The sequence below is a fragment of the Chelonia mydas genome, chromosome 2, assembly GCF_015237465.2.
Source record: "Chelonia mydas isolate rCheMyd1 chromosome 2, rCheMyd1.pri.v2, whole genome shotgun sequence".
Taxonomy (NCBI): Eukaryota; Metazoa; Chordata; order Testudines; family Cheloniidae; genus Chelonia; species Chelonia mydas.
Genome location: NC_057850.1, coordinates 67725566 through 67748945, shown reverse-complemented (window position 1 = coordinate 67748945; position 23380 = coordinate 67725566). Strand labels below are relative to the sequence as shown.

The 23380-nt window shown below is 42.7% G+C and overlaps 2 protein-coding genes across 2 annotated transcripts in view; one reads left to right on the top strand and one right to left on the bottom strand.

Moving 5' to 3' along the window:
* The window catches only part of LYPLA1 (lysophospholipase 1), a 45044-nt gene extending 43524 nt beyond the window's left edge, over positions 1 to 1520 (bottom strand). Inside the window, exon 1 of the mRNA XM_037892616.2 lies at positions 1419 to 1520. The gene's annotated coding sequence lies outside the window, so the exon portion shown is untranslated. The remainder of the gene's footprint in view (positions 1 to 1418) is intronic.
* Positions 1521 to 1555: 35 nt separating this feature from the next.
* Positions 1556 to 14299, top strand: MRPL15 (mitochondrial ribosomal protein L15). The gene is made up of 5 exons (XM_037892613.1): positions 1556 to 1690; positions 4990 to 5147; positions 11428 to 11593; positions 11990 to 12113; positions 13738 to 14299. Exons 1-5 carry the CDS (start codon positions 1583 to 1585, stop codon positions 14073 to 14075), a joined length of 894 nt encoding a protein of 297 aa, XP_037748541.1. The 5' UTR covers positions 1556 to 1582; the 3' UTR covers positions 14076 to 14299.
* The last annotated feature ends 9081 nt before the right edge of the window (positions 14300 to 23380 follow it).

Sequence of the window (23380 nt, the reverse complement as noted above, 5' to 3'; positions counted from 1 at the left end):
ATTTATAATTATAGGGAAGGGAAGTAGTGATAACCATTTTTTTTTTAGTGTGTGTATAACACTCACTTTTTTGTGGAATTATGATTCCTGGGCTGTCTTCCATGGAAAGTTTTACCAGTTATACCAGTACAATCAGTGCTTAATTGATAATGAAAGAGGTGCTGGAGCTCAAGCTGGCTGGCCAGAAAGCAGTGGCTGCTGGCCAGACACCAAGCTCTGAAGTCAGCGAAGTCACCAGCAGAAACACAGAAATAAAGATGGCATCAGAGTAAGATATTGCCACCCTTACTTCTGCGCTGCTGCTGGTGGCTGCGCTGCCTTCAGAGCTGGATAGCCAGAGAATGGTGGCTGCTGGCTGGGAGCCAGAGGTCCTGGGGCTACAGACTGCCAAGCCTAGAGGTGCTGAGGCTAAGCCCTGGCACAAATTAAGCACTGGTATAGTTAAATAAACTTCTTTATGCAGATATAACTCCCTGTTTGGACAATCTTATTCTGGAATGAGAATGGCTTTTTTTGGTTTAACTTTAACCCCTTCCAAAGTGACATAAACTAAACCAAAACAAGGAACTCTTATAATAAGCTCACCCACATGGGGAGAGTTATACCAGCACAACTATATCCCATTTAGATGGGCACCTTAGTTTATGCTGGTATAAACAAGCCCATCCTGTTCACAGCATACTTTTATGGTGCAGAGGTGAGTTTATGTTCACATCTTTTGTATACTGAAGCAAATTATCATTATTATTACTTATTATTTGTATCATGGTGGTACTTAGGAGCCCCAGTCATGGACCAACAACCCATTCTGTTAGGTTTAGAGTAGCAGCCGTGTTAGTCTGTATTCACAAAAAGAAAAGGAGTACTTGTGGCACCTTAGAAACTAACCAATTTATCTGAGCATAAGCATCCGATGAAGTGAGCTGTAGCTCACGAAAGCTTATGCTCAAATAAATTGGTTAGTCTCTAAGGTGCCACAAGTCCTCCTTTCCATTCTGTTAGGTGCTGCACAAATACAAATCAAGAAGACAGCCCCTGCCCCCCAAGAGCTTACAATCCAAGTATAAGACAAGAGGTGGGTACAGACAGATGGGGCAGCGCAAGGAAACAATATCTGCCCGCAGGCCAGGCAGTGGGTAAACTCGGTTGTGTCCCAGGAAACGGGCGCAGTCACAATCCACATAATCCATGGACACGCGCTATACCGCGTGGGGTGCAAACCAGCCACCTAGGGTGACCAGATAGCAAGTCTGAAAAATCAGGATAGGGGGTCGGGGGTAACAGGTGCCTATATAAGAAAAAAGCCCCATATACCAGGACTGTCTCTATACAATCGGGACATCTGGTCACCCTACAGCACCTTCCCCCCCATCTCACCAACCAACCCCGCTTCCTCTCCGCACTGGCTCGCTCCTTACCTGCCCTCCCCCGACACAGCCGCGTCGCGACAGTTGGGAGGGGGAAGGGGTTCCGGCTGCCGTAAAGCGAGGCGCACGGCTTGGCGTCGCACGCTGCGGGCGGGCGGCTGCTGCTTGTGCCCTTGCAGGCCGGGGGCGTGCGGCGGGGGCGGCCGCGAGCGGCCATGGCAGCCGCGTCGCGGGGCGGTGGCCCCAAGGCGATGGAGCTACTCCGGGCCCTGCCCAGGGTCAGCCTGGTCAACCTGAGGCCTAACCCCGGCGCCAAGAAATCGGTGAGTGCCGGGCGCAGGAGGCCCGGGGCGGGCTCGGCCCGGGCCTTGGCTCTCCGAGAACGAGGCACGGCCCGCCGGGCCCCGCTCCGGTACCCAGGCGGCTGGGCAGCCTCAGCTGCTCAGCGCTGAGCCCCGCGTGTTGCAGGATCCGCGCCAGCCTGGGCCGGCCCCTGAGCCCCGAGTCCGACCGTCTCTTGCGTGCGCAGGCTGGCCCCGAAGAGCTTTCGGTGGTGCGGGGCCTTGGCGTTCAACAGCCACGAAGCTGGCTTAAAAAATCATGACGTGCGTTGGCCTTCAGGGTTCGTGCTTTTTGGGGGCCTCTCCCCAGCGATGAGACTGTGTATTCGCCCCAGTGAAAGGTGAAATTCTCCTGTATTGTCTTGACTACAGGACGTGGAATGCTAACAGATAAATGTTAAAGATGCTAAAGACTTCTGCTGGTACAGCTGCACACGCCTGACCAATATAGGTATGCCAGCAGACGTCTGTCATGTAAATGTAGCCGTCAGTTTCAGTTTGAGGAAAATTTGCACACTTGAAACTGCATCACCAGTGCAAAACCTTAATGTAGATGTTTTCCTCTAGTGTGGTATGCCCACATCAGAGGGTTTGGATTGATTGAACTACCTTAATGCATTGGTGCAAATTTTTGAAACCTTTCCTAATGAGGATGGACACAAAAGCCTCAATCCTGAAATTGGATCTGTGTGGGTGAACCCCAGTTGACTTTTATGGGGTTGTGCCCAGGGATCCATTAGCAGGATTTGAGTCAAGCCCTTTACAATAAAATTTGAAAGAAGAGCTGCACTATTAACTTGACTGTTTCCTCTTGTCTTCCCACCTCTTCTATTGTGCCCCTTAATTGTGTTTGTAGGGGGGGATGACTTACAAGAAGCTAACATAAGAAGTGTAAAATGTTGGTAGTTCATGTCTTTGAAAATGTCAGATTCACAGTTCTCAAATGGTTAGAGATCAAGGCATCTGAAACCGATCTAAGCCCCAACCCTGCAGAGTGTTTTGTGTAAGAGTCCAACTATGCACAGTAGCTGATTTTTATAATACCTAATGTTATGCCATCTAAACTTATTGAATAAAATTAATGTGAAAAATACCAGTTGCATTATTTAATGGTAGCTTATTTAAATTGCTACTATTCTGACTACTATCCACATTATTTAATACATTAAAATAGCCTGAATTAACTAACAGACACAGAATAAAAATAGCCAAATGTTAAAATAAATGGGTTTTACTTGGTTCCCTGTGTAACAGATGCAGACTGAGAACGCAATGAAAGGTAGTAAGAGAATGTGAAATGAATGACCAATACCTTTGCATTAAGGTAGTTCAATCAATCCAAACCTTCTGATGTGGGCATACCGCACTAGCGGAAAACATCTACATTAAGGTTCTGCACTGGTGATGCAGTTTCAAGCGTGCAAATTTTCCTCAAACTGAAACTGACGGCTACATTTACATGACAGACGTTTACCTATGGTAAATGAGCTTCTATTTCATAAATAGTATTTCTGGTGTAAATAACTCAATATTAATAAACAGTGAACAGCAAGTCAGTGACACAAGGGAAAATAAGGTTTAAATGACTTCGCCTGGGCTCCGTGCTCCACCCTCAGGGTCCTGGCTCCCCACTCTCCTCCGGGAGAACAGTAGCCAACCAGACTCTGGGTGCGGATCTCCCTCCTGGAGGCGAGAAGTCCTGGGTGGCTGTCCCCTCCCCTTCCAGTGGGAAGCTGTGCAAAGCTGAGAGCCCCAGCTCTCAGCCCCCCATGCTGTACCTCTTCAATTGGAGGACGCGCACCACTGACAGAAGGAGGTTAGTACGGACATCAGCCATTGCAGTAATTACTGCGGTGGCTTCAAGTTGACCTAATATAGGTCAATTTGAGATTATAGTGTAGACATGCCCTCAGGTGGGGATGGGGGTGGGGAATCTCAGTAGTTTATCATTCAAGAGAAAATATCTAACTCTCAGACCTACAATAATACCTAATCTCTCTTATATAGCACTTTTCATTTGTTGATTTCAAAATGCTTCGCAATCTTTTGAATAGGAGTACCTGTGGCACCTTAGAGACTAACAAATTTATTAGAGGATAAGCTTTCGTGGGCTACAGCCCACTTCATTGGATGCATAGAATGAAACATATAGTAAGAAGATTATATATACACATACAGAGAAGGTGGAAGTTGCCATACAAACTGCAAGAGGCTAATTTATTAAGATGAGCTATTATCAGCATTGATTCAATAGATGTAATTTCCCTATGTTAAGTATCCTCTCACCTTCTTGTCGACTGTCTAAATGGGCTATCTTCATTATCACTACAAAAGTTTTTTTTTCTCCTGCTGATAATAGCTCATCTTAATTAATTAGCCTCTTACAATTTGTATGGCAATTTCCACCTTCTCTGTATGTAAATAAAAATCTTCTTACTATCATTCTATGCATCCGATGAAGTGGGCTGTAGCCCACGAAAGCTAATTCTCTAATACATTTGTTTAGTCTCTAAGGTGCCATAAGTACTCCTGTTCTTTTTGCGGATACAGACTAACATGGCTGCTACTCTGAAACCAATCTTTTGAATGTATTTATCCTCACAATACCTCCGAGAGGTAGGGAAGTACTGTTATCCTCATTTTACAGAGAGGGAAACTGAGACACAGAAAGGCTAAGTGATTTTCCTACCATCACACAGGAAGTCTGTGGTGGAGCAAGGAACTGAAGTTGGGTCTCCCAGTCCTGGACTAGTGCTGTAACTATTGAACCATCCTTGCTTGCTAACAAAATGTTAGAGGTGAGAGGAAAATATAGTGCTATACGGCTGTGCTACAGAAGTTACAGCGCTGCTAGTGCAGACTCTCTAAGCTGACAGGTGAGAGGTCTCCTATCAACTTAATTACTTCAGGTCTCCCACCTACGTAGCGCTGTCCACACTGGCACTTAGGCTGGTGTAACTTACGTCGCTCAGGGTGTGTGTGGCTTATTTACACCCCTGAGCAACATAACTTAAACCAATGTAAGCTGTCATGTGTCGTGTACTCTTACTCTAGCTTTGCACATATCCATGTAGATTTTCAAACCATTTGATTGGGTAACTATCTAAAATCACATTTTGTTTAATATTCCCTCCTTTAATTAAGTTAAGCATTTCCACTTCTTTCTTACCAGTCTCACCCAGTTCATTGGAGAACAGTCTTCTATTTCCTCAGAATGTACATTGCCAGAGTTTATGTATCCATAGTGTAATTAACTGAATTTATGAATTATTGCTTTCAAGGAAAAAAGACGTGGCCGTGGAAGACATGGAGGTAAGAAAAGTGGTCGAGGTCATAAAGGACAAAGACAAAGAGGAAATCGCCCCCGATTGGGCTTTGAGGGTGGCCAGACTCCATTTTACTTGATTATTCCAAAATATGGGTATAATGAAGGACACAGGTAAGTTTGCTTTCTAGATTTATTTTAAGTGGAATGTCATTCACTTTTATCTTTCTTCTGAAGTGGCAGTCGAAATCTAATTTTGTGAACGCAGTCTGAACATATGAGACAGTCTCTCCTTTCAGTTAGTCATCTGTTTTTCCCCCAAAGTCCCCCACCCTCCTCTTCCCCTTGTCACTTTCTGTAATTTTGAATCCATTAGTCTTTCTCATTTCTCTGCCACCTTCTGAACCACTCTTCCCTTCATTATCTGCCCTCCATATTGATGACTCCCTGGTTACAGGCTTCTGCCCTCTTTTCCATACTTGACTGCTTTGTCTGTTTCTCTTTCATGTGTATCTTCCCTATCACTCCTCGTGCTCAGCTCTTGCTCTCTCTCTCCACCTTTATCTCCACTTGTGCACTCACTCGCCTTAATCTGAAGCCTATTAAAAGACTCCCAGGGACCCTAGTAGGCTTTGGATCAACCCCATTGCGTTCAACATCTCTACAAGATCACCTGCTCTTCATTCAGCTCTTGGCCAACCAATCCTACTTATTCACTTCCACATCTCTAATCAGGGTAACTTTTTTCCATTTTTGATGATAAACTCAAAAGAGTATAAAGAAAAGGAGTACTTGTGGCACCTTAGAGACTAACAGATTTATTTGAGCATAAGCTTTCGTGAGCTACAGCTCGCTTCATCGGATGCATTCAGTGGAAAATACAGTGGGGAGATTTATATACATAGAGAACATGAAACAATGGGTGTTACCATACACACTGTAAAGAGAGTGATCAGGTAAGGTGAGCTATTCCCAGCAGGAGAGTGGCGGGGGGGTGGGGGGGGAAGGACCTTTTGTAGTGATAATCAAGGTGGGCCATTTCCAGCAGTTGACAAGAACTTCTGAGGAACAGCGGGGGGGGGGGGGGAGAAGGGGGAATAAACATGGGGAAATAGTTTTACTTTGTGTAATGACCCATCCACTCCCAGTCTTTATTCAAGCCTAAATTAATTGTATCCGGCTTGCAAATTAATTCCAATTCAGCAGTCTCTCGGAGTCTTTTTTTGAAGTTTTTTTTGTTGAAGAATTGCCACTTTTAGGTCTGTAATCGAGTGACCAAAGAGATTGAAAAGGAGTACTAGTGGCATCTTAGAGACTAACCAATTTATTTGAGCATAATGCATCCGATGAAGTGAGCTGTAGCTCACGAAAGCGTATGCTCAAATAAATTGGTTAGTCTCTAAGGTGCCACTAGTACTCCTTTTCTTTTTGCGAATACAGACTAACACGGCTGCTACTCTGTCAAAGAGAAACCTGTCAAAGAGATTGAAGTGTTCTCTGACTGGTTTTTGAATGTTATAATTCTTGATGTCTGATTTGTGTCCATTGATTCTTTTATGTAGAGACTGTCCAGTTTGGCCAATGTACATGATGGCATATATCACATTGGTAGATGTGCAGGTGAATGAGCCTCTGATAGTGTGGCTGATGTGATTAGGCCCTATGATGGTGTCCCCTGAATAGATATGTGGACACAGTTGGCAACGGGCTTTGTTTAAGGATAGGTTCTGTTGTGTGGTTGCTGGTGAGTATTTGCTTCAGGTTGGGGGGCTGTCTGTAAGCAAGGACTGGCCTGTCTCCCAAGAGTGTGGCATCAAAATCTATCTACAGTACTGCAGGTGAGGCCTCACAAGAGCCAGGTAGAACGGAACAGTTACCTCACATGTCTTACATAGTATGGTCCTATTAATACACCCCAGAGTGATATTAAGCTTTTTAGCAACTGCATCACATTGTTGGCTCATATTCAACTTGTGATTCACAATAGCCCCCAGAGCCTTTTCAGGAGTACTTCCACCTAGCTGGTTATTCCCCATTTTGCAGTTAATGCATTTGTTTTTTAGTTCCGAAGTATAGAACTTTGGACTTGTCTTTATTGAATTTCATTTTGTTGCTTTCAGACCAATTCTCCAACTTAACAGGGTCCTTTTGAATTCTAGTCCTCTCCTCCAAAGGGCTTGCAACCCCTCTCAGGTTTGTGTCATCTGAAGATTTTTATAAACATACTCTCCACTCCATTATCCAAGTCATTAATTAAAATATCGAACAATACTGGACCCAGGACAGACCCTGTGGGACCCACTAGATACACACCCCACCCCCTACGTTCCCCCAGTTTGACAGTGAAATGTTGATAACTACTCTTTGAGTACAGTCTTTCAACCAGTTGTGCACCCACCTTATTGTAACTTAATCCACATTTCCTTATAAGAATGTCATATGAGGCTGTCATGTCATATGAGGCTTTACTGAAATCTAGATAAATCACATCTATAGCTTCCTCCATATCTAATAGGCCAGTAACCCTCTCAAAGAAGGAAATTTGGTTGGTTTGGCATGGTTTGTTCTTAAAAGATCCATGATGGCTATTATTTATAACCCTGTTATTCTATAGGTACCTTCAAATTGTTTAATAATTTATTCCAGTATCTTCCCAGGTATCAAAGTTAGGCTGACTGATCTATAATTACCCAGCTCCTCGTTATTTATTCCTCTCCCTTTTTTTTAAAAGATATGTACTATGTTTGCCCTTTTCCAGCCCTCGGGGACCTCATGAGTTCTCAAGATAATTGGTAATGGTTCTGAGGTTACTTCAGTTAGTTCCTTAAGTACCCTAGGATGGATTTCATCAAGCCCTGCTGACTTGAATACATCTAATTTACCTAAATATTCTTTAACCTGTTCTTTATCTACTTTAGCTTGTCCTCCTTTCCCCTTGTTGTTAATATTAATTGTGTTGACTATCTGATCACCGTTGACCTTTTCAGAGAAGACTGAAGCAAAATAGGCATTAAACTCCTCAGTCTTCTTGATGTCCTCTGTTGTTAGCTCTCCTTGTCTGTTAAGTAGTGGACCTACATGTTCCTGTCTGTTTGTCTTTCTCCTCATGAATTTATGAAACTTTGTATTGCCTTTTGTGTCCTTAGCTAGGTTTAACTCATTTTGTATCTTGGACTATGTCTACACTAGCACTTCTGTTGGTCAGTAGTGTGAAAAAAACACACACCCCTGACCAGCATAAGTTTCATTGACAAAAGCACTAGTGTGGACAGTGCTATGTCAGCGAGAGACGCTACCGCGGCTTGTTGGGGGTGGTTTAAGTAAGCTGACTGGAAAGTTCTCTCCTGTTGACATAGAGTGGCTTCATGGGAAACCTTACAGTGATACAGCTGTGCCACTATGTCTGTAGTGTAGACGTAGCCTTAGCCTTTCTGATTTTGTCCATTCACACTTGCATTATTCTTTTTTCCCATCTTTAGCAATGTTCAAAACCATTGTCCCTGTCAACTTCTGCACCCTTCTCTCTGCCCATAGTTTTGCTAACTTCCTTAACAGCAAAATTCACTGGATCCAGCTGAAATGTCCTACTCCATACTTTTTTCATTTCATCTTACACCCTATGCTCTGCCTATGCATCCTGCTTTTCTTCCTCCTCCCGTTGGCATTTGTGTGCCTTTTCCATGACTTGTCCTTGCTTTTGGAACACCCTTCCTCTTCCAGTGGGGCAATTGTCCTCAAACGCTACAGATACTTTCTCACAATCCACTTCTGTCAGTCATTGATCTACACTTCACTGCTATCTGTTTTTATTTTTTGCCTTATTCTGTTGCTCCAATTAAAAATAAATCAGAACTTACAGGTTTCATGCACAACATGAAACCCATGTTTCTCCTTGTCTGTCTTCATTTCTTGTGTAATTTAATGTTTGCGCTCTTTGGGTCCATGACTTTCTTGTAATTCTGTAAAGGGTAATACAAATATTAGTGCCATACATTTGCAATAGTGGCAAACATATGCCACAGTTTTAGCCAGTAAGGGCCATGTGATATATTGCATGTGTTTAACTCCTTCACCCCGGAGCTGTCTCTAATCTGTGCTGTGTATAAAGTCTTATTAAATATGTAGTTTGATTTTTATGGTATTGATACTGACTTCGGTGAATATTCATGTGTATGTTTCCATTCTGTGGAATGACGTGTTGGTAGCAGACTTGTTTTCATTACTGAAGGTTTTCTGTGTATATGCCTATTAATTAAGTGAATTTAATATGTGGTTAGTATTGATATTTGATTAGCATTATGAAAACTTGTTTTAAGCAAGTTGCTTTCTTGACGCTATTTGGAAATAAAGATTATCTCCCTCCCCCTAATTTACCTTACCATGAAAGTGGATGAGCAGCACTTTCCACAGGTGGTTAGATAGTGACTTCCTGAATCAGCAATCCAAAACAGGGAATGCTGAAGAACAGCTAAAACTAGGAATTTCTCATTAATGTTAAATTTATCTTGTAAACTGCCCTTTTAATGAAAAATGATCCAGTCTTCTAAGTGACAGAAGATTCACAATAACTTGTGTTGTACAGTAAAATAATAGCAAAGTAAATTAGCAATGTGGTAAAAGAGCCTGTTCTTGTAACTCTACAGCTGTTCCAAGAAACATATCCTGTATTTAGAAATATAATTTTTGCCAAAATACAAGTAAATGGCCTCTTTGTAACTTGTGGTTAAAATACATTTACCTCATCTCTGAATATCCTCTCACAAAAAGGTACTTTGTAATTTTGTGTAAATGTTGATATTTGCCTAAATCCAAGCCCAAACTATTGGAAAATGTGTTTCCAGTTTATTCTTTCATGATAATAAAGGCCAAACACCATTAAGTGTTTGTATATGTTTACTGGTGATATACTTATTGTGCATATGTAATCATACAAAATTTCCTTCCCATATTTACAGTATTCTTCCTGTTCTTAATCTCTGTCTCAGTCCCCATGTATAAAAAGGAGTGAAAATACTTCCAGGGCTTGAAAAATATGTGCTGGGTATCGGAAGTCACAGCCTACCAGCCATAGTGAAAAATATATATGCCACTATACTGCCTGTAGGTTACAGGAATAAAAGAGCTGTATATTTTTAAATACTCTGCTCCATTTAATTGTAATACTCAGCTTTCTGTTTCATTTGGTTGTTAGAAATATAACTTTCTACTATGACTGATCAAATAGCCAAAATCTTGAATATATTATTTAATGAATTTCACAGGTATTTAAATATATCCATTCAAGTATCTGACTAATTATACAACTCACTGAATAACAGAGACAAGTATTGGAACACAGGTGAAAATCAAGTTATTCAGCCAGCCTGCCCTACTTTCTCTCCCTTTTAGCCCCATTCCTTTTTTTAAGTTGATGGCTCTTGGCTGCAATCTTCCTGCTTCCCTTGAGTGTGTGGCGGAATAGACTTGGCAAGCTGGTCAGCTGATTAGTCGTATAATGTCAGTTGTCTGATTAACTGACTACCTATTATTTGACTTATCAAATATTCCAGCAAGAATGCCCTGATGTAATGGCTGGCCTACTTTTTTGATTACGTCATGGTGCTATTCTTTAGCTTTTTTTCTATTGTGCTTCACATTTTTCTGAGTAAAAATAACTTGAGTTGAGTAGCTTGGGGTTTTTTTGTCATTAGGCATAAGTATTTAGCTAAGGCTAAGCTTATTGGAGACCATAAAGTCTTACTCCTTTGTTACTGTTATAGTAAATTAGTGCTTTAAAATATTTGACCCTTTTTTATATTATTTGGCCAATCAAATGCCCAACCATATGGGGAATGGATATTTACTCAATATTTCCTTACCTCGTAAGTGATAAGAGGGATAAATCATTAATATTTGTGAGGTGTTTGCTTACAATAAGCACAGTAGAAAAGCAATAAACCCAGAAAGAGCTCACATTGGAGTAGAATACTAAGGATTCTTTGCATATGCTTGAATGTCATTGAGTCAGATTCTCATGTGTCAATCAGGCTGATGAGTTAGACTCATAGGAGAAGGTGGTTGTCTAAAATCTTCTTGACTTGCCAAGGATCATTCAAACTTTGATTTCTTCTTCAGAATAACACTTAGCCTCTCCTTCTAGAACCCAGACAGTCTGTGCAACTTAAGCTGACTAGCTGCTGGGGATGTTACTTTGATGTGAATTGAACCCGGTGATAGCCAGTTGTAGTGTTTGGTTTCCTATTTTATAAAAGGGGAATAAAATGTACTTATGGATGGGCCTATTCTTAAACAAAATTACTTGGAACATTTAGGAAAGGATGGAAAACGGAAAAAAGTATTGTATCGTTCATTTGTCTCTTAATCAACTAAACCTGGAAGCTTGTTTCACTCTGCTAATTATGCTGAATTTCAGCTTCATATTTTGAAATCCTAAACTTCTTTGCCTTTTCTCCAGCTACAGGCGCCAGTATCACCCCCTCAGTCTTCAAAAGCTGCAATACCTTATTGACTTGGGTAGAGTGGACCCCACTCAACCGATCGATTTAACCCAGCTCACCAATGCCAGAGGTGTGACAATACAGCCACTCAAAAGGGATTATGGTGTCCAACTAGTGGAGAAGGTATGTCTGAAATACACTACGAGGAGAATAATAATAATAATGTAAAGCCTCAGTTTTTTGTTTGGTGCCCCTCTCTTCCTCTCTCCTGGAAGCGTGACTGCTTTTCTAAGCCAGTTTTATGTTTCCAAATGGAAGACTAATTAAATTCGTAATGCTAAATCCACTAGAGGGCACTATGTATTCATGAAAAGCTGGACAGTGTGTTATGATTTGCAAGATGTTATTTTTTTCAATTGAAAGAGTAGTTAAAATTGTTAAATCATGTAATGGGATATTGTAGAATTGTGACCCAACTTAGTTTTCGTATTTCATATTTGATACTCTGTAGAGATGGATAAATACAGCTACCAAAATATTCAATTTATGTTTAATCTAAGCACGTGCTGTAACTTGCAGGGTGCGGATATCTTTTCAGCAAAAGTAAATATTGAAGTACAGATGGCATCTGAGTTAGCCATTGCTGCAATTGAAAAAAATGGTGGTGTTGTTACGACAGGCTTCTATGATCCACGGAGTTTGGGTAAGAATTCCCCCTCGTCTCCCCGCTTCTTTTCTTTGGTGGAATGGTGGTGGTTTTTTAAAATCTAAATCCTAAATGTAGACTGCTATGGAAAGAGTCAATCATTCGTTCTTTTTGAAGGTCCAGTAGGAGCTGCATAAATCAATGCAGTCTAATAGAGCTCTGCTAGAAAATTATCCTCCCTCAAAAGCAGTACTTGCTCAATTTTCCATGATTTACTATTTGCCTATCAGCCCTACCCAGTCATTGATGCTATATAAATTATTCAGTGCAGGGAAAAAACTACATTTAAGGAGTTTGCAGATTTGGGTTGTAAGGTTGCTTCGAGGGGGTCGGGAGGAACCTGTTAAACTAGCTGAATTCTGCAGGTTTGTTTTTGTTTTTTGTTTTTATTTTTACAATTGTATCTACGTTATGTCCATATTAGATGTGGGGAAAATATTGACAATGAAAATTGAAGCGCTTGACCACTCTGTTTAAAAATAAATAAATAAATAAAAATTCGTAACAAAAGTGGGTTTATATTCCTGGCACTCCTCTTTTAGGAAAACAATACATTGGGGGAGGAGGGGGAGGAGAAGAGCCAATTCAAAGGAAATTATGGATTTGAAATGTATTTTTATTTTTAGATTGTGGAAGTGATTTTTTTTGTTTCTTTTGAAATAGCCATTTTATTATGAAAACAAAATTTGAGGAGCATGGAATCACCTCATACAAAATAACTATTGCTTTTTTACAATGTTTCAGTGAAGAGTGTGGTTTCTGCTTGTCTTGAGTCTGTATCTTGCCCAACATTTACATGTACAATCTATCGTATTAATGGCCGTTGCATGCATGAACTGGAGGCCAGACGTGATCCTTATTGAGTGAATTGTATTACCTTGGTCTTGTCCATTTTTTCTAAACCAACCAAAAAAACCCAGAAAATTTCAGTTAATAATAAATAAATTCTGGACGGTTCTCATCCTTGGGGATGTTCCCAATAAACTGTTTGGCATTTGTAAAGAGAAATTCTTATTAGGGCAATACATTTGAGAGTGTTCTCCATAAGCTGAAAATAAACAGCCCTGATATATGCAGTGTTGCAGTTGTGTTGGTCCCAGGATATTAGAAAGACAAGGTGGGGAGGTAATGTCTTTTATTGGACCAACTTCTGTTGATCATCCACCTTGTCTTTCTAGCCCTGATATAACAGTCCTAACCTACAAGCAAGATCTTTAAATACATGGTAATATTACTGTACCATGTCTTTCTTTCCAAAGCAGGCATGCTATACATATTTAAAACATTTTTTTCTTAAAACAGTGGTTCATGCAGATGGTTATAAATCGGGAATATAAATCAGTTTTTCCTTTTAAACAATATTTTTAACTGATTCATTTGGTTTATTGCATTTGTACAACTTAATTGATGTCTGGTATCCCAGAACAAGAAAATATGGAGAGAGTTGTCTCTAGTTTTCCTCCTTTTCCCTGCATGAGTTTGTGGCAGTCAAATAATCTAGCAAGAGACTTCAGGCATATGTTGTACTTGTCTTTTGAGGAAAGGAGGCATCATCTAATGCTTTTGAACCTTGATTATGACGTACTATCCCTAATTATTTCTCTCCTTTGCTTGCCTGTAGAGATTTTGTGCAAGCCAATACCATTTTTTCTGCGTGGCCAGCCTATTCCAAAGCGAATGCTTCCACCTGAAGATCTGGTTCGTTACTACACAGATGCCAGGAATCGTGGGTATCTAGCAGATCCATCAAAGATTCCAGAAGCCAGGCTTGAACTCGCCAAGAAATATGGTTATGTTTTGCCAGACATAAGTAAAGATGAACTTTTCCAAATGCTAAGCACACGCAAGGACCCTAGACAGATTTTCTTTGGTCTTGCTCCAGGTTGGGTGGTAAACATGAGTGAAAAGAAAATCCTGAAACCAACAGACGAGAGGTTGCTAAGATACTATAGCTCATGAATTCTGAGACAACTGCAGATGTACAGGAAACATCTGGATATGAAATAATGGATTAGAAGTGAGGTTTGTTTTTTAAAACACATTCTTATTGTACTAGTCAAAACATTAATATACATTTGTGATTGGGTAATGCTACAGGTACATCTCTTTTTTTCTATATTGAGTCATAATACCATGTAGTGAAGAGAATACTCTTTCAAGAATAAAATACACATTCTAACACATTTTTCTCTTGCTGTCATTTGCCACTTGTTTCTTTGATAAAAATATTCTGATGCTGATCTTATTCTAGAGAATGCTAGTCGAAGGAATAGGTTGTACCAATAATTTTAGCTTTCACTTATTCCTCTATCCCAATTTTTTACCTTGACTTTCAACTAACATTTTACGGCTTCTTAAAAAAAAAAAAAAAGTAGCAAAACGCATCTTAGTGTTTTAATCAATGTGTTATATAAAACTGAATCCTTAACACCTTTGTGAGAAAGATCAGTATTATTCCCGTTTTACAGCTAGTGTTTCTGAAGCACCAAGAGATTAAATAACTTTTCCAAAGCCAAAGTGGTGACTTAATTTGTCAGTGGCAGATACAGGATTAGAACATGAGCTATTGACTATTGATTTAATCAGATATTTAAAACCAGTTTAGACACACATTTGTGTCTAATCAGGATTTTCTGAATTAAACTAAAATACTATCAATAGAAAATCCAGGCACAAGTAAAAATATATACAAAAACCAGTATCTGCAGATGTTGCTATTATAGCCACTGACTGTAGATCAGATGTATGTGTATTAAAATTAGGAGTTTAAGGATACGAAGGATGATATAGCGGATGGGACACTGAAGTAGGACTCCATTTCTAGCTCAGCAACAAAAATAATGTACAGCTCTGGGCAAACAAGTTAATCTGCCCTGTGCCTCAATTCACCATATCTAAAATGGGAATAATTCTTCCCTATTTCTCAGGGGTAGTGTTAGAATAAACACCAGTAATGATTGTGAGACACGTGGATACCAGGGTGATGAGGGCCACAAGGACCTAAAATAGAAGAGCGAGAAATGATATCGGAAGTTGCAGAAATTCAAGTGTGGAACAGATAGCATGAGAGATTTGTTCTGAAGTTTCAGGATTTCACTAGGTGATTTTACATCCTCCCAGCAGGGGGTAGCTGAAAATTATAATTAAAACTGAAGCTAACTAGCTAGTTAAGAAATGTAATTTTCATCCGGTGGGAAACCCATATTTTATCACTCTCCCTTGTCCTGAATTGGCTCACTTCTCCTGAGCAAAGGGCAGGGAGTTTCTTCTTTTTGTCCCAAGTAGTACAATGAACCTTGGGACCTAAGTTCATCAATAAAGGCTTGATCCAACTTCCACTAAGTTGATATAGCAACTTTCATGTCTGTAATCGTGTGACCAGAGAGATTGAAGTGTTCTCCGACTGGTTTATGAATGTTATAATTCTTGACATCTGATTTGTGTCCATTTATTCTTTTACGTAGAGACTGTCCAGTTTGACCAATGTACACGGCAGAGGGCCATTGCTTGCACGTGATGGCGTATATCACATTGGTAGATGTGCAGGTGAACGAGCCTTTGATAGTGTGGCTGATGTTATTAGGCCCTGTGAATAGATATGTGGGCACAGCTGGCAACGGGCTTTGACATTACCAAACTAACCTGCAGGTTTCCATTGTCCCTGCTTAATGTGCACTAGATGCTAAGAAATAACTAATTGCCCCTCTCTCCCCCCCAGTTTGCAGTTTGTTAAAAGAAGCTGGAATATTCCAAAACACTGATATAAAACTGGAACATGAATAGCAGGAATTGGGTCTCAATGGTTGCTGAAGTGAGCATTTTTATAAGGTGCACAACTTTTTTGGCATGTTCTTAAAAGTAATCCCTTGTTCTAAAAAACATAGCTTCTGGTGTTAACTTGAATGTGGAGTAAATAACTTTCTCATTTTAGAAGTATCCTGTTCTGCATCCTGATGATTGTTGGTTTGGAAACTTAAATGACAAGTGACACCTTTTTTATTGTTACTACAATACTAGTTGCTCCATTTTTGGGGAGGGAAGGCACAGCGGGGAGAGAATATTTATTGCCTTCCCTTATTTGTGCCATAATGTTTCTGTTTTTATGAATCAATTCACAATTGTACTTTGTGGAGGTGGTGGTACTCAACAGGAAAGCTACTTAACTGGAAGCAAAGAAGGAAGTTAGTCATTTTAGTGAAGACCAAAGTGTTTATGTATCATTGTGTTTTTTAAAAGTGACTTTGTTTCAACTTTAGCTTTTTGTAATAAGATGAACAAGTTGCTCCTGGTAAGTGATTTTTTTTTTTTAAACTCTCTGATACAGAGACACACACTTCAGTTGTAGCAGATTTCTAAATGGCCCTCAGGTGAAGGGGTAACTCGGATAAAATGATAACAGGGAAAGAATGAAAACAGGAAACAGATGTCTGGTGACGTATAGTGATTGGATAGCAATTATTCAGTGAACATCGTCTTAGTCACAAGGCAGCTGTATCCTGGTCTTGATATTATAATGCTGCAAATACCTTGGAGCCAAAACAGCCACGTTCCACAAAATCCGGTCATTCTAACTTATAAAGGTGATCTTCTATTGACTTACACTTGGAGGGGGCAGAGAGGGTTGTAAGTTGCCTTATTTAAAATATGCTCTGCTTGTCTCTTTCTGTTTACAGTAGCTAGTATTTAATAGCAGTGGTTCCTATTTTATTTACTAACCAAAGAGTGACAAGGCTATAAAGGAATTCCCGTTCATAATTTTATCTCATCAGAAGCACAAGTCTCCTGGCAACATAGTATAGACTTATCAAAAACACAAGTGAGTTGTCAACAATGTCTCTAATAAATCTGTAACAAACTGCTCCCCAATGGAATATCTTTTATATGCTGATCAAGTTCTCTTGCACATGGAGAAAACCAGCATTGGCATGTATGGCAATTATATTTACTTATGTTAAGAATGTGCACATGTTTTTACATTCATAAGATAAATGATTGCGTTGGGTTTCCTGTTTTGTTAGGCTTTTTCATATGCAACAATGTGTTGCACAACAAGTGTATTGACTCTGCCGTAACAGGAAAGGCATTTATCAGGTAGCCCCAGGATAAAACAATTTAATTTGTGCCTTGAAGTGTTGAGGGTAACATTTTATTCCTGTATACTTCCGACAAAATACTGAAATCAAAATGACTTCTGAACAAATACGTACTCACTTTCCACTTCTGAAGCATCTGGCTCTTGTGAGATAAGATGGACTTCACTTTGTTAACATTAGTCAATTAGTACTATACCTACTGTGGACTTTAAGTGAAGCTGTAACTCAAATGTGCCTCTTCCTCTTTTGCATATTTGTACAATTAAGATAATTGCTTCAGAGGCAGAGGGGTGTTTACGAGGCTTTATTGGTTTGATTTTGCAATCCTTATGTTTTGTGACAAAAAATTCGATTGGTATGCAGTGTTTTTAAGAAGTGGGTATAGATGTGTAAATGAATAGACTAATCCTGAATCTTCACTGGCCATATGCCAATATCGTTTTGACATACAAGCTCAATTGATATTAGAGCTACAGGAAGTTATACAAAAGTGATCAGTTAAGACCATAGTTTCCCATTGCTTCTTAATTTTCTTTGCCATAGTTAAAACTTAAATATGCAAAATTATAGATCAAACAAAGTGCTAATGCACAGAGAAGTCTGAACTATCAAGTGCTCAAAAGTTGGGATATCCCACAAACTAAGATTGTCCCCACAATATTAAGTTGGAGATGTTATGCATCCTGTATGTATCGGACATTTAACAGCATTAGTATATTAAACATTTACATTTAAGAAAAAAACAAAATGCTGTGTGTGAAGTGGCTAACCTTTGTGTTTCAGACCCAGCTTTAGCATTTGTCCCAAGGTTGAAATATCACTTAATGTTGCATTAATACGAATCTCTCATTTTAATTTACCCTGTTGTGTTTTATACAGAGCTATATCCTTTACACAATTCCTTGATCCTTGCCCAGTGTTAAAGGTTTCTTGCCCTAGTTGCTGTCTTCTGTGGAGACTCTAAACTTTCTAAACTCAATTAGCTCCTGGCGCTAGTGCCTAAGTAGGGGCTTCATAGCTGACCCTTATGTAGTAATACTCTCCATAGAACTTTAGAGTTTCCCCCTCAAAATAGGGCATTGTTAAATATATTCTGGGTGGCTGCATTGATTTTTAGGGCAGCCCTAAAACTCAGGTTACCACGTGGAGGACAATATCTGCCTGATACTGCAACCCTCTTCTCTGCAGCTGCCCATTCAGGAGTATCTTCCTTCCTTACCTCTCTAGTAGTGGTTGTGTTTTTTGGAGCATCTTTATGTCAAAGTGTGTGGTGCTGGTGGAGGTTGGGTGTGTGTGTTTTTAAATATCCTGCATGCATTGACAAGATAACCTTGTCTCCAGTTGGCAATTTGTGCATCTGGCTGTTTGGTGTGCCTCTGGGGCAGGTACAAGTTTCAGCTGTTTATATGATTTATTTTTCATGACTGAGTTGTTTGGGGTGGGTTCAATATTGCTGTTAAGTCTTCGAGTCGTTGTTGTGGATTTCAGGGTGCACGCTGACATCAGCTTGGATGGACCCTCAGAGTAATGGGCTTTGGGTTTACTGAGGATCAAGGGGAGCTCTAGAGGGGTGATCATACACTTGACGTGTTAATTTTTGCATCTGGTTCGTACAGTTAAGGTTCGGCCAAGATTTCTGTTTGAAGGTCAACATTCACAAGTCTTCCAAAACTGACATGCTTAGTTGTAATTTGGTGTGCTGAAGAGGTTGTGGGATAAAGTTAATGACCCAAATTTCAAAGGAATCATTTGAATTAGATGTTGCAGACATATAAGCACAGGCTGATTAAGATTTATTGGGGCCCTGAGCACAAATACCATTTGGGCCCTCCATACCCTGGGTGTCTAGGGACACCATAAACGGGGAGTCAAGGGGGCCATAGCCACCCACTTTTTAACCTGAGTGTAGTAGCTTTGGGCAGGCATGGAGTGATGGCCTGGACATAATTTGGGTGGTGTAGGAGGGGTGTTGCCCCCCCCAAACTACAAGCCTTGGGTCAGAGGCAACAGGAGGAGCAGTGCTGCATATGGTTGCTGCCTGAGGCAGGTTACCAGGAACAAGAGGGACCCAGTGGGGACAGCCTGGCAGCGGGAGCCAAGTGCAGGCACTGAGCGAGTCTGAGTGGAGCGGGGCAGCTTCTGAGGCCAGGCCAGTAGCAGCGGGATCTGCGCCGGAGGAGCCTTTCCTGCCTGGCTCCTTGCTTGTGATCTTTCTGGGGCTCCCCACAGCCTCCCAGCCGGGGCAGGGCCTCCTCTCCCCATGGAGCATGACTGCAGGCCTCGAGGAGCAGGAGGCTGGACTGGAGCCCCCATCCCTGGGTCCTACCAGCAGCAGTGTGCCCCAGGAAGTGGGGATGTGGGCCAGGGGCTGCCATCAGACACCCTAGTCCCTCCCCAGGGCAGGCAGAGGTTCTGGAGCTCCTCACAGCTCCCTGGGCGGCTCTTATCATGGCCCGGCTCTGGCTTTTGGCCTGGCCCGGGGTGGAGCCCTAGGGGGAAGAGGAGGAACAGGGGGCAGGACCACAGTTCCAGCACCTGTTGCCTCCCCCCCGCCACTTCTACCCAGGTTCTGGCGCTCTTGCAGGGACCCCCAAATTGGCTGGGGCCCAGGGAGCCCATGCATTAATGCACCACTGGATATAAGATCCCTTCCCCTCTCCCGCCACCAAATAGCAACTTTCTGAAAAGTTTCTGGGTGGGGTTTTTTGCACAGAAGTAGAGATCAAACTGTGGCTGTGATGTGGTTCAAAATGGCCTCTCTTTTTACCCAAGGTAGTACATAGCACCCACTGAGTCTCTAGGGAACCCAAACTGTGAAGTGAGCTGTAGCTCACGAAAGCTTAAGCTCAAATAAATTGGTTAGTCTCTAAGGTGCCACTGGTACTCCTTTTCTTTTTGCAAACTGTGAGTAGTATTTAAGAACATGTTCACTTATTTGCTTGTGTAGGCATGCAGTGTGGAAGGATTACAGTGTGTACGAACCAATAAAGAATAAAACCATGAGAGGAGTTCTATGCAGCCACTTCATGCTTGGCTGGGTAGCTCAGGACAATGTGCTGATGCCATTGCCCTTGTGAAACCCTGCTCCCGCTGACACTTCTAGCCCAGACTTTTGTACACCTGTGCAATAAGGATTTAATAACATGTTGCTTGCAGTAAGTTGTCTGTTTTAATACAATGTTATTTTATGAAGATATTTACTGTGAACACAGTGGAATAGTCAGCAGCTGATCTAACCAAAATTTGTGGTGTTACCGTGTAGAGGGGAGCTAGAGACTGGACTTTGTGTGGGTGGGTTGGTCAGTGGGGAGACAGAGAGGGGGGTTGTGGAAGAGACAAAAAATGAGGACAGGTGGTAGGCAAACCTTGGATTGGTTGTTTCAGAAAATCTGTATGTCTTACTAGGCTGGGGCGAAGGCAGACAAGTAGCTACTTCCTGATCTTGGGGTAGATTAATGTGGTGTTTCTAAAGAAACATAGTGCAGAGGTTTGGCTCGGACAGTGCAGGGGGGACCTTTGAGGGGAAATAAATGCATGCCTACCAAGATTGCCAACGTGTGGATTCTGGGCAGTGCTGGGTTCACAATGGTGCCAGTGGCTCCAGGGAGCTGGGCCCATGCTCAGAAGGGGCCCCGGCCTGCTCCGCTTGCACTGCGTCCTCAGCCCCTGCCAGCCCGCTAGCTCCCCACCACCCATCGCTTGCTCCTCAGGCTGAGGGCTCCTCTCCACCCCCTGCTCCCAACCCCTTGTGCACCTCTGGCTCTGGGCAGTCTCTGCTTCCCATCTGTGGGGCCCCGCCTGTCTCCCTGGACCTAAGCTGCCTGGGACTGGTGCAGAAGCCTGGCCAGACTCAGCCAGGTGTGTGGGGGGGTGATAGTGTTGGGGGCTTGCCTGGGCCCCTCCAGGCAAGTGGGTCCTGAGGGAGCCCGGCCAGAGCAGGCCCTGGCCCAGCTGCTGCGCCGCTCCCGAGGGACCAGAGTGATTCCTGGCCCCGGGACCAGCTCTGACTGCGCTGCTAGCTCAACCTGGCAGACAGTCACCTCCCAGCAGGGCCAGTGAGTGCGGCCGGGAGGCAGGGGCTGGGGAGCGGGTGGGGAAGCTCTGTGTGTTTTGTGGCACTGGGGAATGGAGGTTCTGTGGGAGGTGTGGGACAGTTGTGGGCAGGGCTGTCCTTGGGTATATGCAGCTGTGTAGGCCGGGCACCCGAAAATTTTGGGCACCACCGGGACAGTAAATAAGAGCGGGTCAGCTCCTGCACACCCAGCACACGCACACCCAGCAGTCTCCTTAGGCAGGGGCTGTATTCAGAGAGCCAAATGCACTGGCGTGGCACATTCTGCATGAGGGAGAGGGTACAGGGGTCCCTGTGGGGAACTGTGACTCTCTGCTGCCATGAGACGGACCGGGCGGCTCAATAGCCTTTGGTGTCTGGTCCGTTCTCCTCCCCTCCCCCTGGGGCTGTGAGCTTGGGCTGCCTCAGCATCTGCTGCATATGAAGCTCAGTGTGTGTCAGCATTGAGGGGTGGGTGGGGCGTGTGGCTGTGCCCCAAGTGGGCATAGGGGCACCAGTTTAATAGTACTGTGTAGGGCCCCATAAATCCTAAGGATGGCCCTGGTGGTGGGGCTGTGGGCAGGACGACACTGGGCAAAGGTGGTGTTGTGCATGGTGCTGTGTATTTGTTGGGGGAGGTGCTGGGCAAAGTGGATCCGGGGGGCTCTGGCCATAGGGAAGTGTGTGTGTGGGGGGGGGGGGGGGGGGGGGGGGGGGAGGGGTGTTCCAGTGTTGGCAGAGGGTGCTGTGTGGAACAGCATGGGCCTGCCCCTGAGGGGCATGCTGGCAGCCCAGGGCTAGGTGGGCATCTGGCACCTGCTGGTTTGTAAATAGTGCCCTGCCATGCCATGCCCCGCCCCATTGTCTCTGGCTGGCCCCTTGCTCTGGGGTTTGACGTTCCCGCACCATGCTCCATTGCCTCCTTGGGGGCCCACAAATATGTTTGGGGCCAGGCCTACAAAAGGTTAATCCAGCCCTGATTCTGGGTGATTCCTGGATCACAAGCTTGCAGAAATTTGCAGGAGAGCATGGAGCACAGTTACAATACACGTTGACAGGCATTGATGACTACAGGCTGATTTGGGTGGAGAGAGGTGACCTGCATTGGCATCATGTTTGCTCACTCATCAGCATCTAACTTAAGATCTTGTGATCTACTGGATGATATGGTGATTCACTTGGGCAGTAATGGTATGGGCTTTATTCCTGGTGTACACCTCACACAATGTATGAGAGCAGCTTTGGATGGCATCGGAGAGTTGTGTCCAAGAGCTGTGACAGTTTTCCCTGGTTTAGTTGAACGTCTGAAAAATTGCTACAGCCACACTATGGAAGCTAGTATAAGTGTTGGAAGATCCTTAATCAGGAAATTGGAGGGTTTGTGGCTGACCAGAAAGCGTGTACTGTATGGCATAGAAACATTACAAGCAATGATACTTCACTGCTTCTCAGAGATGGGCTATACCTATTTGATAAGGGTCAGAGGATCTTTCTCTTAAAATACAAAACTATATATATTTTGGAACAGAAACCTAGTCTGATTTCTCTTGCTGGCCTTGATCCACACTCTAACCATTCTGCAACATGACAAGGAACAGCATTCCACTGTACCACAGTTATCCTTCACTCTGGGTACTGCAGGTCAATTGAGTTCCAGAAGAAGAAATATTTGTGGACCAGGAACTGAAGACTTACAGGAGCCGCATTCACTGTTTGGGGAATGAGGGCTGATACAGCAGTGGGGAGAACGCTAAACTGCCCAAAACTCAAAACTTCTGAAAACCATGAAATGCACAACCCATGCCCCCTTAACTCTGCCCTCTTTCAACACTTCCCCAATGCGTCCCATTAACACACACACTTGCTCTGCTAATCCCCCAGTTGCTGAAATGTACAGGTTCCTCATCTCCTTTTACAATCCATTCATTTCACCCACACGAGTCTATCAAACACTATTCAAGGGTGATTTTAAAAAAAAGTTGCTCATGCCCCCTTCCCTCTACCCTCTGTGAGCAGTGCTTCAATATGCGCTTAGTGCATATTCACACTGGCCCTTGGCACTACAAAATGCAGGCGGCTCCGGATCCTGGTGTACACTCACCCAGCTCCCCAGAAATAAT

Coding starts and splice junctions, on each gene's coding strand:
- MRPL15 (XM_037892613.1), top strand. CDS start 1,583: ATGGCAGCCGCGTCGCGGGGCGGTGGCCCCAAGGCGATGGAGCTACTC. Junction 5,148..11,427: donor GGGTATAATGAAGGACACAG/GTAAGTTTGCTT, acceptor CCTTTTCTCCAG/CTACAGGCGCCAGTATCACC. Junction 12,114..13,737: donor CTATGATCCACGGAGTTTGG/GTAAGAATTCCC, acceptor GCTTGCCTGTAG/AGATTTTGTGCAAGCCAATA.